General features: G+C 43.2%; 1 protein-coding gene across 3 annotated transcripts in view; it reads right to left on the bottom strand.

The window, feature by feature from the left end:
* The window catches only part of LOC135398996 (band 4.1-like protein 3), a 34,824-nt gene extending 20,050 nt beyond the window's left edge, over positions 1-14,774 (bottom strand). For all 3 annotated transcript variants that reach the window (XM_064630613.1, XM_064630614.1, XM_064630615.1), the window contains exons 1-10: positions 14,656-14,774; positions 7,995-8,185; positions 7,291-7,395; positions 6,736-6,778; positions 6,078-6,153; positions 5,930-5,974; positions 5,673-5,846; positions 3,080-3,320; positions 1,440-1,537; positions 1,154-1,335 (exon numbers count right to left, since the gene is read on the bottom strand). In XM_064630613.1, coding sequence (XP_064486683.1) covers positions 1,154-1,335; positions 1,440-1,537; positions 3,080-3,320; positions 5,673-5,846; positions 5,930-5,974; positions 6,078-6,153; positions 6,736-6,778; positions 7,291-7,395; positions 7,995-8,165 — 1,135 coding nt within the window. In that variant the 5' untranslated portion in view covers positions 8,166-8,185; positions 14,656-14,774. The remainder of the gene's footprint in view (positions 1-1,153; positions 1,336-1,439; positions 1,538-3,079; positions 3,321-5,672; positions 5,847-5,929; positions 5,975-6,077; positions 6,154-6,735; positions 6,779-7,290; positions 7,396-7,994; positions 8,186-14,655) is intronic.
* Positions 14,775-17,200: the final 2,426 nt, after the last annotated feature.

Raw genomic sequence — 17,200 nt, 5'->3', positions numbered from 1 at the left:
AAGCCGACTTGCAGAATGGAGCCACACACCAAAAGAACAATGGCAGTAATGGAAAGTGGGCTTCACCTAACTCTTGGATGTAATAAGACAAAGCGATAACGATAACGATAACAGAATGGGCGATAACGATACCTCGCTTCAGTACTATCTGAAAAACATTCGAAAATTTCGAATTCTGAAAATGGGTTGCGAACAGCACCAGATATCAGCTTCATATTCGAAATTTCGAATATTCGCACAGCTCTAGAAAATACTCAAAGCAATACAGAAGGCAGAGGAGGGTAACGTCCATAGAAGTTTGGAAACATACCGGGCAGAAAGTGCCAGACCTCTCAGAAGCACTGTGTGCAGACAGCAGCTCCATACAGCAAGAACACATTACTCATTTAAGCAGAGGCACTACAAAAATCTGAACTGATGCTCAAAAAGCCAAACTAACTAACTCAGTGCTAGACAAGAGCATGAAGGTGGCTTGTGCAGGTGGTTATAGAACAATGCAGTAGAACCACAATATTTCCGAAACCAAGGACAGTATAACAGACTTCAAACTGCGCTGTATTCCAAACATAGGAAGTCAAAAGTATTCGAGTGTAAGTTTTCCCCCCATGTTATTCAGGCTTTATCTGCGTCTTCGATTCAATACGCCGCTCAAGTTTGGAAAAAATAATTTCGCACACTGTTTCCGCATTTAAATCTATTACTTTTTATTTATTTATATTTTAATTTATTTTTAATTCTAATTTAATTTATTTATTAAATACTTTTTATTATTGATGCAAGATTTTGGTAACCAGGGATTGTGATTAACACGCATGAACCCAAGGCACGGTAGCGTTTTGTCGAAAATGCCCACGTAATGCTTACAAAATCCAATCAATCAGCTTTACGCTGCGTGAAAATATTTACTGCAGACTTTACAAAAACTAAAAATAAAAAAAACTTCGCTCCGCTAAGTGGCTTTTGGAATATCAACGGAAAAACCTTCCACGCTCCCCGGTATCAATCCTCCGCAAACACTTGAAACACTTTCTTCTTCTTTTCTTTACTAGACCCGGAGTAGCTCGTCCCGCAGTGAGCGGGCTCACATCTCCATTTTTTTTCCTCCTATCATCAGCATCATCATCATAATTGCTTGAAAGAAACGCCGACTCACCATCCATACTACGAGAGGAAAAGCGTTTGTTGCTGAGCGTGCGCTCGAAGTGTGGCGGAGGGCGGTCGATGCGAGCACTCGCTTGCCTCGACTGGTACTGCGTTCGGCCCGAGTAACGGAACTTGGATCCGAACCGGGGGAAGAACAGTCGTTGCTTTGGCGCTGGCTCCGGAGACATCAGCCTGTCGAGCAAAAAAAAGAAAAGAAAAGAAAAGAAAAGGGAGTCCACTTACTCCGCGTACTTAAACGGTGAAATTGAAAAAGGTCGTAGGAGGTCAAAGTGTACCTGAAGAAAGTATGGTGTTCAACGCAGACCTTCCACAACCGCTTTGCTGCACGGTGATTTGCTAACTTGAAGCCTATCGTACTCTCAAACTGTTCAAACTGGAAGATTCAGAAAGGAAAACTGTTAGACAAAGTTAATAAAGAGAGACTCGTGAAAGAAAGAAAAAGAAAAAGAAAAGAAGCCGAAAGAAGAGACATGGTTCCCACTGAATTCTAGAACGAAAATTCGAGAGCCTTTTTCAAGGACCTTTTAAGGCTCAGCCACTGTTTTCGCTTGCGTCCTTCGACCCAATCGGATTTCCACAGAATTCCGTGCGATACGCCGCGAAATTTCGAGCAAAATCAGGGATTCCGCGAAGTTCCGTGCCAAACAAAGTATTCCGCGATGGATTCCGGATTCCGTGGAATTTCGCGGAATCGCGGGAAAACCCGGGGCCTTAATTACCATTCTTGCCAAACCCATGGGAAGCGAACGGCTAAGGCGCCTTATAAAAACACTACCTGGGCCAGAGGTATGTGCTACATGATTACACCAGTTATGTCAGCAGCACATGAAACGTTCAGTTGCATGGCTCCGCACAACACTAAATCGTACCGACTTTGTACCCACAGATACTCACTATGTGTAGCAGGACACGACACAAGAGCCTGAAACCCCAAATATCGCATGGGCTTTGTAGAGTTTACACTTTTTAGAGTTTCCTAGTGGTGGACTAGGGGTTCGCACATAATCTTCCTTCATAGTAGCTCGAAGTTGTACACAATTGAAATCTAAGAACATGTGATACAATAAATAATAATAAAAAAAAGATTCTCAAGGTCATTACAGTAGAATCTCGATGATAGGAATCTCACGGCGTAGCGGAAAAAATTTGTATCAAACGAATTAAACAAAAATAAAAATTGAGGCAAGAAAATAGACAGTGACTGTCCATTTTCCATTACTGTCAGCGAAAGAGGTCGGTCGTAACGCTTTTGTGTCTCCGTTTTTGGCCAATGCTGCCCAAATTCGCGAGACGATTCAAAAGACCCAGCACGTATTTTCCACCCCGGAGTCGCGCGACAGTGTTCTAAAGTGAGCTTCTCCTAAAACACGAAGGTGTTAGGTGAAGCCCACTTGCGGAATGGTGATGCGTATTGTTGCCAGAAGTTGTCCCGATATCTTCCCTCCATGTGTTCTGGTTGCTGTTTTCCTAACCCAGTGCGATGCCACACAGCTTCACGGTTTATTGTTGCGAGGGGGCGGGGGGGTAAAAAGGACAAAACAGAGATAAAATGATAACGTTTGGGGCCATGTAATCACTTTGATCTTATCTCCACCACCACCACCACCACCACCACCACCAAAGGGAGAGTCACTGCCTGCATTGCGGAACATGATGTAAGGGAGTTCGTGGTGAAGATCCATATTATCGAGGGAGCGACCACTGCCGCACCCTCGGCTTGTTCGTATCATGCGTAAAGGCAAGATCACGCGTTCGTATCATCCGAAGATGATGGGAAGATGATGAATACATGGGAAGAATAGGCGCTCGTACCGTCCTGAAATGCGTATCATCCGTGATCGTATCATCGAGATTCTACTGTACAAAAATGAGATGTCATTCCACCCTTCAGACTATTTCACTCAACAACACTCACCTCTCCTGGTCGAATCTTGATGTAGAAGTTGTTCCGCTTGTAGGATATCTTGAGAATTTTGGGCCAGGCAAAGCGGTTGATGCGCAGTCGGTCGCGGTAGACCAACAGCCCCGAAGAGCACACGCCCAGCATGATGTCAACCCCTTCAGAGTCCCGTGCCTGATGGAGGTCGACCCCGTACATGGCTAATTTCTTGGCGTTCTCCAGGTAGTGTAGCTCCGCTTCCGCTGGCGTCTGGCCCCTATTATTGTAGTGAAGTCCCATCCCCACATCAGATGAATGTGTAAACAGTACACCGAGGAATGCAAGTTCGTGCCAATACAGGTTTAAATTCCAGACAGACAAATATCAACACAGAAGGTCAGAAGGTTTGTGTCCTTGCTGTAACTCCCATGCACACTCAAGACGTAACATAACATGAGTAAAGTAAGGCGTTCACATTCAACTTTTTTTTTTTTCATTATCCATAATTAATTAATAAGATAGGGCTAATTAGTCAACGTTCAAACTACAGCTCTTAGGGGCGAGTTTTCAAGTGGAAAGTTGTAGGGTGCCTTGGGAAACACTAAGTGAAGTGTTTACAAAAAGGTCAGTAAGCTTCTTGTTGCTTTCTCCTTTTACTTTTTTTTTTTCAACCTAAAAAGAAAGCCCCCCAAAAAATATGCCACGTGACAATGTAACTACATGCCATGACTGCAGGTCGCGTTGTGCACATGGGAGAACATATATGTTGTAATGTGGTATGTTGTAGCATGTTCGGAGGCATTCTACATGCAGCGTTGTACATCCATTAACTTCCTCCGACGTACTCCCGAGACTTCGCATTCTCGTCACTACTGTTATGCCAAATTATATCACTTATAAAAAATTATACCAAAAAAAAATTAGTTCCACAAAATACCATAGAACGTACGAGGGGTGTTCAAGTCAAACCGGGACTTTCTGTCTCCGGACTGCACAAATGGCTCGCGCTACTTCTTTTCCGTCATTTTCACACGCGACAGGCCTCCGCGTTCACCACGAGGTGGTCCAAAGTTTGTGCAAAATAGAAGACACGTGCTGGACAAGATGGCCGACAACGAGGTGAGCGCGCACATCGAACAGCGAATCGTCATGAAGTTTCTCATGGATGAAGGCGTAAAGCCATCTGAAATTCACAGAAGACTTCAGGCTCAGTATGGCCACGATACACTTAGCCGCAGCAAAGCGTTTGAGTGGTGCAAACGGTTCCGAGACGGCCGTACATCAGCCCAGGACGATCCCGGCCGGGGCGGCTCGGAGCCCAGTGTCAGAGTTCCTGAGAACTGATCCAACTTGTAGAGCGCCTGATCCTCGAGGACCGACGAATAACACGTCTCGAACTGGCTCGAAAGACGGACCTTTCTGTGGGAACGTTGAACACTATCATTCATGAACACCTCCAGTTTCGGAAAGTTAGTGCCCGTTGGGTCCCGAGGCACCTCTCAGTGTTTGACCGGCAGAGAAGACTGGAAATCTCCCAAGAGCTAAGGTACTGTTTCCACACTGAAGGACAGCCGTTCCTTGATCGGATCATCACGTGCGATGAAACGTGGGTGCACCATTTCACTCCCGAGTCTAAACGCGCATCAAAACAGTGGAAGCATCTGGGCTCGCCAGCTCCCAAGAAGTTCCGAAGCACCTCGTCTGCCGGTAAGGTCATGGCCACGGTTTTCTGGGAGAAGGCTGGCGTTGTTCATCTTGATTTTCTGCCTACTGGTACCTCCATCAATAGTGCATATTACTGCCAGGTTTCCAGGGATGTGCATAAGGCGCTGAAGCAAAAGCGGCCGGGCCTCATCACCAAAGGAGTTCTCCTTCTACAAGACAATGCACGCCCGCATAACGCGCATCTCACGACACGCACCTTACAGGAACTTGGCTGGGAGTTGCTGCCACATCCCCCTTACAGTCCAGACCTCGCCCCCAGCGATTTCCGTCTCTTCGGGCCAGTGAAGGCATTTCTTGGGGGCCGCCACTTCAGCTGCAATGACGAGGTCAAGAATGCGGTCCGATCATGGCTGCTGCGCGCCGGTAAGGATTTCTACGCTGCTGGCATCCAAGCCCTCGTGAAACGCTGGGACACGTGCATTAGTGCAGCTGGAGGTTACGTCGAAAAATAAGACTAATTTCTCGCCTGTAAGTTCATTTTGCTTTTGCAAAAAATGAAAAGTCCCAGTTTGACTTGAGCACCCCTCGTATTTATGGTGCGGTTGGTCAGGCTACTATAAAACCTTACTATGTCAGTACCTACACTATATCAGTAGTTCATGGTTGGGGTTTCAACACATTGGGACTGCAGGTTTACATCACTACACCAGCATCTTCACCTTATGTTGGTACACTATGTAACTTAAAAGAACGAAAAACTGAGAGACACGGGACACGCAGACAAACACAAATTTCTTCGTGTTTGTCTTACTTGTCCCGTGTCTCTCGGTGTTTCGTTCTTTTAGTCATCATGCACCAGTTAGTCTGTGCCATCTCCCTTTTGTGGTACACTATGTAAAGGTTCTACTGTACAAAAAATTAAAGAAGAGAAAGAAAAAAAATTGCTGGCAACTGTAATGCTCACTTATGTTGTTTGTGAAGTTCCATGACTTTGTCCTCAAGTTCTGGCGTCTGGTTCGGGGCAAAGCGGAACTCAGACAGGTAGTTCCCTGCATGGTCTTCGGGGTCAAAGTCACCAAGTTCAGCTTGAACAAGGTATGATCCCAGTAGGGCATGGGTTACAAAGGAACAGGGAAGCCTGTCAAGGAAAATACCAACAGCCAGATTGAGCAAATTCAACTTTCAACCTATTGCGAGCCAACGGAGCAAACGGTGACGTACTTTCCCGACAGAATGTCGTCTCGGATTTGCAGGCAGAGCTGATACCTGCAATGAATGCAGACTATTGTTGCTCAGTGACCTCAACACGATATTACGCGGTAACATGAACCATATTATTCATGCTACACACAGTAAGCAAGCCACGTACCTTGTGATATCTTCCTGCAACTGAGCTGGGTCTGGTGGATAGAATTTCACTTCGAACGACATCTCCCAGGGTGTGTCTGTGGGTGAGGAGGAAAATTCTAACTACTTATTTTAAGTGTTGCAAATTCAGTGCTCTCGTCAAGGCGTCGGACACCCATCTCTAAGATAACGTTAGCGTATTATCAAATACAAAATATATATTATTAACAAAATACAAGTCAAGCTTATTAATTTTTCAATTCAATCAGAACATAATTAAAATTAACTGATGGCAGTACAAGAAAACTATAACTTAGCCTTCCTTGTTTGCACCTTGTATTGGTCTGCAATGTGACCTGAAGTTTATTTTTTCCAGCCTTGACCCATGCAGGCTCTCCAGTACAAAAAGTACTAGTATTAGTTGATTGATGACAGTTGCTAGGCCTTGTGAGGCTTGTGTTGTGTTTGTCCTTCTATGTGTAATAGCCTCATCCACTACAACGTTACTATAGTATTAGCCCTCCCAACTTGCAAGCAACACTGCAGCAGCCCCCATTTGTTCAAATTTCGAAGTGTGCCCATGCTACGACCTCAAATGGCACAAAGGTGCCATACCCTAGATACACCTATGTGCAAATGAAATAACATGCATGAATTACTTGCAACTCAAGCCCACTTACGTTTGAGTTGCTTTGATAGCCTTTTCTCAAGGTTGATCCAATTCTGCAAAGGCACCCAACAACATGTACAAAATTGTGAAGGAGGTGAAGCAAAATATAAAAAAAAAGAGACCAAACAGTTTATGACGAACCTGGGCCGACACGTATTACTGCAGGCCTGAAAGCTACACGATGCTTCCATAGACAACTTGTGCCAAACTTAGTTTACTTGATTACATACCGCAATGGCGCTCGCTCCCTGGCAAAGAATTGTGGTGATGTCGTTGGATAGCGATAAATGTAAAATGTTACCATATGTTTAAGAGTAATCAAATAGCGATTTATAGCACACATTTTTAAGAATTCAATTCTAGCCGAAATTGAAACATATGTGAATGGTCATACGAGCACATAATGGAAAAGTGTAATGACGAGGGCTAATTTGGCAAACTAAGCGTGGCACAGCCTTTTGTGCTGAGCCTTCAGGCCTGTAGCAATACATGCCAGCCTAGGATGAACTAAGACAAATCTAGAGGATTAGTCTTAGGATTAGTCTTAGCTGAAGGGCAACCTCACCCTAGCGTCCTCATGGTCTCTGAAGGAGAGACCAAAGTAGTCACGCTCCAGTAGGTTGAGGGATTCACAAACGCGATCAAACAACTCCTGTCCCTTGGCTTTGCGCTGTGGATAAAGATGCAAAAATTGCAATGGAAACGTTTTTCAGTGTAAAAAAAAAAAGGATAACACGGTAACACAGGCTCACAGAGACAATATAAACTGGAATATAGGTTAAATTTTCTTTTTGTTCAAAAATGCAACAGAAAAAGTCGACCCTTGTTTCACATTGCGGTCACTTGCAGAAAATGTACGAGCCTCGCAACAATGGGTGACAGACATCGTCTTAATTTTTCCTCCTCCTGTCTGCACCACGTTGCGTTGCTCCTTTTGCTACATTTTCAATCGAAATTTATTATCAAATTATTATCATTAGCAACATATCTTATGTTTCTCTGTTTATTTTTTTTTTTTTTGCAATCTGTATGTTCGAGTTGATCCATACTCAGGTTTCTATGGTTCTCAAGTAGAAACAATATTATAAATTGTGAGGAGGCAATGGCAGAAACAAGGAACAACAGTAAACCATTCATAAATACATCAAGGCTGGTGACCTGACTTTCTGAAAGATTAACTACCGCTGAAAGATCCAGCTGTCCAAGCTTACAAGACTTGGAAGAGGGAAAGGATCTCTGCATAAGGAGGAAAAAGGAAGGAGGTCTCACCTCGAGCTCGCAGTCAAAATCTGATCCGTCCAGCATGTGCACTCTGCATGGGACGCCGCCCTTGCCCCTTGTAACCCCTCCTGAGCGACGGGACTTGGAGGAGGGGGTAGAGTCCGAGGGGCCATTCTCTGCCGCTTTCTTTTCACCCCCGCTCTCTTTCTCCTCTGCCATGCCCCCTCACAGCAGACGGTCTGAAGCAGAGAAAATACAACACTTCAAATCATGTGCAGCCAACATCATGCACTCAAAATTTTGAATGCACGGTTCGAACAAGATATCATATACCGTAATTTCACGCGTGTTAGCCGCGGTTTATGCGCAATTTTTTTTTCTCACGGGTGCTCTGCGGCTTATCCACCGGTGCGGCTTATCTGATGACTATTTTTTCCTGGTATTTTCTCCATACGCCGGTTGTAACGAAAGGGCCGACAGTGTCTCTGGAACAGCACTGCCCTGCCGATGCACGAACAGTGCGTAACAGGGACGGGTCCACATTCGAGTAGATTGATTTTGCACAATTGGCCAATTTTTACACAATTTGCCCGATCAATTTTGGATTGCTCAAGCACAATCCGATCTCGGTAGAACTCTGGAGCTGACCTCCTTTCTTGTACACTATGCCGACCCTGGAGTATGGACCACACTGTTTATGGCCTTCTCTATGGTCTCCTTTGTCGCAAAAATCAGTCGTCTCGTATTGGCCGTGGCTTATCTGACAGAAAATTTTCAAAACGTTCCTAAAAACGAGTTCTGCGGCTTATCTGCAATGCGGCTTTTGCGCGTGAAATTACGGTACTGTCGTGTGTACCATACTTGTCAGTGTTCTGGTTGGCTTAGCCACCAACACCGATTGCCGTGCCTGCGTATGCAAATGGTTAATGCTAATGCACTGACAAGCTCGTGAAATAGAGGGACATCTTCAGATCTACATATTTACGTTTACTCAAAATAACTTTGCAGGTTATAGAATATTCTGCCACACACAAAAAAAAAAAGTGTACAAGGAGAACTGTACATATGACTTCTTCAACTTGTGTGGATCGGTAATACAATAAACCAACTGTCATTGTGACCAGCAGTAGAAAAAAGAAAAAAAAAATGGTGAGGCTCTCCAAAAACGAACAGACGATTTCAGAAAATTCCTGTGCTCCTTGCACACGCATTGCATCCTGGGAGATTAGTGGAATGAGGAAGGGTGAACTGTCCTCCACGTTTCGTTTTCGCTGCCCTTGATTCATCGGACGAGAGAGAGAAGGAGATACCTTCTCCTCCTTTGTTATCAGCAAGTTCCGGTAGTTCAAAGTGGCGCTAAGCTCTCTGGGATTTCCTGAAGTCGTCTATTAAAGGCATCGAAAAATTACGCATAGAAGCAATACATCACATTTTCCGTGATAAACATTCATTGCTTGTATGTAACGTACAAAACACTAAAAGCATCCATTTAATAAGACTCATGCTGTGTGTTCAATTCAAACCACTGCATATTTTCTTGCATTATATTACCAACAACTTTGGTGCGGACAACGAACTTATTATCACATACAGAAACAATTAATTAACGTGTACTTTATTATCCAGTGCAAAACATTTCATTCATACTGCACGCTGCAGATTGTAGAGATACTTAATTCAATAATCTACTAGCTCTCTTGTAAGTTGCAACAAGCCATAGTTTGTGCCATTTTCAACATACATTCTAAGTATGTGTGTCTCAGGGGTGTGCAGAATGACACTGCAGTGAATCATAAATGTGTTTTCTATCACTGTAGCTTCCACATCGAAAGGTTTAAGGCATTGCAGCCAGGGGCCTACGGCGCACTTCCGCAACTTCCGCAATTGGCTCACTATGGCTTAATGCCAAACACTTTTTCGGTCTTTTGACAAGCGCTGAAAGTACGCAGATCTATTATAAAATCCGGAAGCCCATGTGTGAAACAACCCCCCAACAACAAACACACGGTGTCTGCTCTTTACGAGTTTTTGAGCTCATGTTTATGTAATTACAACCAAAGCAAGGATTTTTTATCGATAAAAACGCCAGTGCAGGGCGGTGCTTTAAAGACAACACAAGACACGGCACTGTCTTTACAGATTTTAAACGGCTCTGTTTTTTGTCGATTTTAATGTCACACCAAACAGCCCAATTTTTAACCGTTTTCAGCGTTTTCTGTTGTGCATTTCTCAATGGAGGTGCAATTTATCTTGGAATGTGTTGAGGAACAGGAAGTTCAATTAATCACAACTTGTCTACCTCATCTGGCACTGGCAATTTGTATTATCATCCCATTTTGGAAGAGAAATGCACAGACTTTAAACTCAGCAAGGCATTTATTAGAAGTGATGTCACAATTTCACAATCATGTGTTTCCGTTTTCAACAATAACTGAGAACTGTCGAAAATGAAGCACCAAATATTTTTTCATGTGAATGACATAACATACGGGTATGCTAGCATCCCGTTTGCACCAGGTTTGTCAGAGGCATTGCTCATCATTTTCTATAAGTTTAAGTTTTTCAAGGTTCACAACATCTCCACTCTACAATTCAGTACATCTGGTTACGACAATGACTGACAGCAGCTCGCCAGGTCATTTTCGGTAATGCTAGGTGCACATATTAAAAAGACATGGTGTAACTTAGGCAGCATGGTAGTATATTTTTTCAGATTGGTTTTAACAATTACGAATAAGGAATGACTCAATATAGCAATAGAACAATTCAAATCTGATAAAATTATTTTCTTCACTATTTTTTGTAGAATTTTAGCTGCTAAAAATATCAATAGTTAAGGAGCTGAAATTGCACTCAATGGTGTGGCGATAATATTGATAGGACTCCATTAGTTTTGTTGTACGATCACAAAGTAGTTCTACTTTTATCACAATGATTTCATCATTATCCACCTACATCAAAGCAGCGGATCACCCAGTAAGCAATATGCATGCAAAATATAAGTACCAGTCCCTGTTACATGCAGTCCACAATGCAATACGGTATCGAACAGATTACACCGGACAAAACTCATGTACAGCCCTTGACAGGTTTCTAAAAATATACACGCTTCAGACAATGGAAATAAAAACAAACACTCAAGACAAAATGAGACTAGCTCGTTACGTTTTATATTGAGTTGTTGTTCTCTTTGTTTCCGACGTACAACAACCAGCTACACCAACTTTCTATGCAGAGATGCTTTCGACATGTGAACTATTGGGTCTGTTAATGTGAAAAGTGTGATACATCACTCAGATAATGCAAAAGCACACTTCTCATACATTTCCAAGGTGCAAAGAGCATTAACAAAGTGTACAACTATCCTGCCACCCCTTTCGCCTGCAGGTACTCCAAACACGCAGGGCTCATGCAGGAGCGACATCCTGCCAACATTTATAATGGTGCCCCACCCAACCACAATGGGCCCATTTAGACAGGAAGGCATTTTTTCTTCTTACTCCTTCATGAGGCAGCCATGCAGAACAAACCCTAGCGGAGGGTGCCAAGCTGATCCATAGTGTGTAAGGTTTTGCACAATGTGTTTCCACACGTGCGTTGAGTTTGCAACACACTAATGCTAAGTGTGTGATAAAATATGTGACAATTCTAAAACTAATGAGCCGTAATACTTTAAATGAAGTAATGTACCACACCACAAATGTTATGAATGCTACGCAGTGAAGTACAATAAGCTCCCCGACTATGAAGATAGGTTGATGCTTCTGTGCATGTACACATGCTTTGGCTTAAACGTTTATGGGATACAAGCTCCATTATATCAATGTGAGGACTTCATATAAGAAAATGTGGTGTAGGTCATTACCATTACTGAAAAATAACTTTGCTTGCTCCAGAACAAATGTTAGATGTAAGGATGGATTAAATATGAGAAGGAGAACTGATGGTCTGCATCTCCACACTGTCTTCACGCATGCTCGCTTAGAGATGAGAGTGGTCAGCCATGCAAATGGCTTGCTACTCTTAGCACGCATGCCAAAATGGAAGACTGCAAGGAAACAGGCTTCCTAGGTTTTTCATACAAGGGATTGTTCTTTGCTGGTGCACAAGAAACACTTAATGAAATGAACTTATAAAATGGCTAAAAACCTCAGGTGCGTAAAAATATGTGGTCATTCCCAAGCACTGGGTCCTCAAGATCTTGCAGCCCAAGAATGGGTAACAAATCGTGTAACATTGTAATTGACGAGGCAATTAGACATACAGGGAGAAACACAATACAAGCTCCACAACATCAACAAACATCACAAACCTAACAAATTGTGCGACAAAAATGTCACAAATAACCCTACCATGTCTATCGACAATGTCACACACTGTGAAAAGAAATCGACAAAAAGTACTCAGAGATATACCTAAAAAATATACGAAAAAAACCTAACCCGAGCTGAAGCGGGAAAGGAGATGCGGAGTAACGTAATACCGCTCTTGCAACTGAAGACATACACAGAAACCAAGGTCACCTTTCTTCACAAGATACACTATATCGTGCAGCAAGGAAGCCTCCAATCCTGCTGTGTCAACACAGTTGTTCCTCCCGTCACGACCAAAAGAAGCTTTGCGGGCAGAACAACTTTTAACAACCTGGATTTGATCAGCAAGGCAGACGCTTCAACAGACAGACTAAAGGGTCTGATCATTCTGTATTGTTCTTTGCTGGGACTTTTTGTCATTATTTTTTTATCATGTACTATGTACCAGGTAAACAAAAAAATTTGGAACAGATTGTTTAGCAAGGCAAGAGAACGTCGACGGATCCTCGAGCTCAAGAAATCCAAGTGAATGTGTCGCAATGTAATGGGACTGAATGGCTGCAATTTTTGTGCTTTGTAAGCTACCACCTTATACATATTTCACATTACATAGCCAGTATATAGCCACAGTTGATTCGCGGCGCTGACACGGAATAAAAAATCACATAAGAACATATTTCACGCGGTGGATCTTCTTTTGAAGCCAAGGTTGTGAACACGACAACGGCAGTTGTAGTGCTTATAACTTTCCTTTGCAATATAATTGCTTTGACACTTTTCACAATGCTAAATGTGCAAAGAACATGCCATTGCCAACACCCCAGCAAACCATTAATATCCTAGGGACATCCCTACAAGGTCCGGACATCCAAAGGATATCACTGGGATGTCGTACAATGAAATTTGCGCTTTGGGACAGCACACAGAGTCATAGTCTGTGAGTCATATGCGCAGGTTATGTGAAATAATGTGGCTGTGTAGGTGTGCTAGAGTTCTACGGAAGAGATTGCACTTAACCACGTGCAGCTGCAGACGTGCCCACATGTGAATAGCATTCCCCAAGTATTACGAAGAGTAAACATACGACACAACATAAGTAATTATGTCATGTCAACTAGTTCTGTGAACGATCTAGTTATGAGAAACATAACAATGCATGCCAAATTATTACACTGCTGCTAACTGCTTGTTCCATGCCGTTCTGGATACATAGTGGCCAAAACAGAAATATGTCTGTTATCAAAGTGTGATGCTCTATGATAAGCCTGAAGCATCATCGTTTTGTGACTCTCCTTGATAACTGCTGATTACTGCATCAAATTAATGAAGCTCAAGCCCTGAAGTATACCTCGCGTTTGAGCTTTGTGATCACCACGTATACGAAAGGCAAGACACGAAGAACAAACACCGTAGGCCCAACGGCTCACGGTCTGCCAGATCATTTTCATTTGGAGGGCGCTCGCAATGGCTGATATGTGCTGTGATAGAGCTGCTCGTAAACACATTAGTGCGCCATATCCGCCTCGCACCGAAACAATAATATATTATGTCTGAGATAGCAGACACGTTTGATAACATTCTCGTAGCAGCAGAATCCCTGCCTTGTCCAGCGGAACTGGGTCAGACGTAAGATGCAAACCGCTAAACATAGTCCCTCGGTCACTCCTCTTTGCATATCCGGCGCGAAACGCATTTTTTGTTCTCGTTTTTTTCCACTAGGAGAATATCACAGGTTGGCCAAGCGGTTGAAACATGAAATGTTAATGAGGTCAAAGATTCGACGTGGTGAATCGATAGAGCCGAGTTTAGGTCACGAGACAAGTGATGAGAACACGCGCCAAAGTGACCAAATAAAGTTGGCGTACGACCCCTCGATTGCACAAGCACTGTGGAATGCACAGCGTTCAAACAGGTAGCGAGCTTCTGACCGATAATATAATCACGTGCTCTGCGTGAAACGCAACTGATACTACTAATCTCTTATTTAAAAGACAACATTTGGCACGAGCTGCGTTAGGTGACGTCATATACAACGTCAATTATGTGCAGTTTTCACAACCCACCCGTGTTTACAAAGTGCGCCGGGGTCAGCATTTGAAAAACTACAGTTGATGCTCCGTGCATCCGTTGCGAGAAAGGAAGTTGTGACCGTCATTTTAGCTTATCGGCACCAGCATCAAAGAGGAACTTCACTCCGATCGTATAGAACAAAAGCGTGCAGCAAAAACAGGAGTGTGACAGGAATGTTGTATATTTGATTTGGGCGTCGCCGTTCGGTATGACCCCAACATGGCGCTGCTAAGCCTATTCCGACCGAAATCAACGTATTGCGTCCATCTAGGAGGTACTTTTGAGTGCACAATGCGAAAGAAATCAAATAATTGTTTGTTACGTACCAAGTGATTCCTCGAATAACGTCGATCAATCCAAGATCGGCTCGAAAAAAATCCGTCAGGCTCGCAAAGATTAAAACAGACCACAACCGGACGAACGGAGACGGGACGCTGCACGGACGCGGCGCATAGTAACGCCCTGACAGTTGTATGCATGCGCGCGATGAAGTATCAACTGAACTTACGCGAACTTACATTCTGCTCATGCCGTCTGCAATAATGATGTCCTTAAAACAGAGTTAACTGTCGCAGCAATTATAGTGGTATTAGTAGCAGACGAACTATTCGCGTGCGAACTACTTTATTTGTTGCTGGCGCAGGCGCGGAGCGTCTGCCAGCGCTCACCAAGTTCAACGCGCAATAAAAGCAACGAACGATTCGCACCGGTAATGAACTTTTATTCGCGCAATTTGTCGGTCGTTACATAAAAGTGAGTTTTGCTGAAAAGTGAAACAGAACTATGTCGGCGTCCAACACATTTTTTTTATTATGCTTTCTTGCTGAGCAGCGCGAAATTGCGCAGCCTTCGGGTGCAGCCTTCACTTTTTTTTAACCCGCTTTTGTTTTCTGTCAGGTTTCCAATGAAACTTTAAATTAAATGTCGGTCGAAAAATGTCATCAAGAGAATTTACGGTCGAGAAAGCTATTGACGTTGCGAGGCAATACGCAATATGGCCTGACACGGCCAGTACCAATTTAAAACCAGAAATTAATATACGTGCTATAAAATCCAGTGATGATTTTGACAGCACTTGGAAAGGTTAGATACAGGTATATATTGTACTGCGGTTTGAAATTATTTTGAAAATTTCTCCTTTGTCAAATATAAATGAATGTGAAACTGAAAATTAAATAATTATCGCACTTTCCGTAGGCAAGCCCATCATCTCTTCATTTTCTTTGTAATTAGTATCTCTATTCGATTTCGTAGCCAGAACGTACTTGTTACGCATCTACACAGGACATCGTTTGATCGGTGTTTGTGCAAGAGTGTCTGGAATTGCCTTGCCCCCAAATGTATTGATTGATTTATTATCTATGGCGAGTGCTTTTCGCACGTGATCCACTTGTATGTGTGGGCAGCAAGCTTCCATAATAAGCATGTTAAAATTCTCTCCCTCCCGTATTATGAAAATGAATAAATAAATCTCAAGAAAAGAAAGGAAGTCTCCTTAATAACAATGCATCTGTGTGGTATTAAAAAACGTCTGAACTCTCGCCGTCATCATGTTCTTACAATGCCAGGGACTGAAACAGGAACGGAACCGAAAACCGCTTGGAACCCAAATTGTTTCAAGAACGGTAACCGGAACGTAACCGCAATTCACCATCGGCGTAACCTGTCCTAACCTAACCTAACCTTAACCAACCGTAACCTGAACCGAAAAATATGATTTCGGTTACCGGTTCATATGAATCGGTTCAAGCGTGAACGCAAACGACTTTTCACACGATATTCGTATCGCTTTACAACTCTGATTAGTGGTGTTGTATGTTCTTCTGTTACAGACGTCATGTGTTTTTCATTCAGAAGTTGTGTAGACAACATATACCATCTTATGCACTTGGACCCATGGGCCCTTGCGGCCGGTCTTGGGCCCAATAAACTCACTCATTCATTCATAATCGTATGACATACGCATCGTATGACATGTATCGCGTGTATACGTCCCTTATCAGCTCTGAACTGTATTATTGTGGTCGTTAAGATACCAAGCCTAGCACGTTGTTTGCCTCCAAGTCTGTTTGCTTAACCGCTTAACGCACCCAGTATTTCTTGCCTTGTAGCTTGTTACAGCACGAGCGAACTAATGTGTACGAGATAATATAGAGACCGCAACAAATCATTTGACCAGGAAGGAGGGATAACGGACATATTTTCGTTACCGTTTCCATTTTCGTTACTGTAATATATTTTCGTTTCCGTTATCCGTTTTTGATACCAGCTTTTAATTTCGTTTCCATTACTGTTTCCGGTAATGGAACGGCTGTTACAGAGCTGCGGGACGACAGCGCGTCCGGCTCTGTCAGCAACCCTGTTTTGCCCAGGTACTGCTTCGGTGCCACGCGTACACACTACACAAGTAATTTTACGCCGTTGGGACGTGCACATCTTGCAGGATTTTTTAAAGAAGTGTAGGAACATGTCTTCAGTCAGACTTCTGTCTTCAGTCACTCTGAGTCCAGCAACCCAAGATGGGGGTAACCTTTGTCCAATGTCGCATTCATAGGCGGACGCTCTCAGTAGTAAACAATACTGCCATATAGCCACGGTGAAAGGAAGAAAGTAAAAAATAATAATAATAATAATAATAAGGATAAAAATCATATGCTGTCATCCTCGTGCTATGGTGGAGTAGAGTTCGTGGAGTCTATGTTGTGTCATGTTTTGATGTCATGTAGGTAGGAAAATGTCACGAGTAGGTAAGCGAGTGATGCACCCTCGATATCCAATATTGCGCTTTATTTCCACGCTGTCGTGTAATATTTAGAGCATTACAGGGAACGGAGTCATAGAAATACGAAAATAAAATGAAAAGTCACTGAA

The sequence above is a fragment of the Ornithodoros turicata genome, chromosome 6 (genome assembly GCF_037126465.1).
Source record: "Ornithodoros turicata isolate Travis chromosome 6, ASM3712646v1, whole genome shotgun sequence".
Classification (NCBI taxonomy): Eukaryota; Metazoa; Arthropoda; class Arachnida; order Ixodida; family Argasidae; genus Ornithodoros; species Ornithodoros turicata.
Note: the sequence above shows the minus strand (reverse complement) of the source record. Positions and strands in the feature narration are given on the sequence as shown.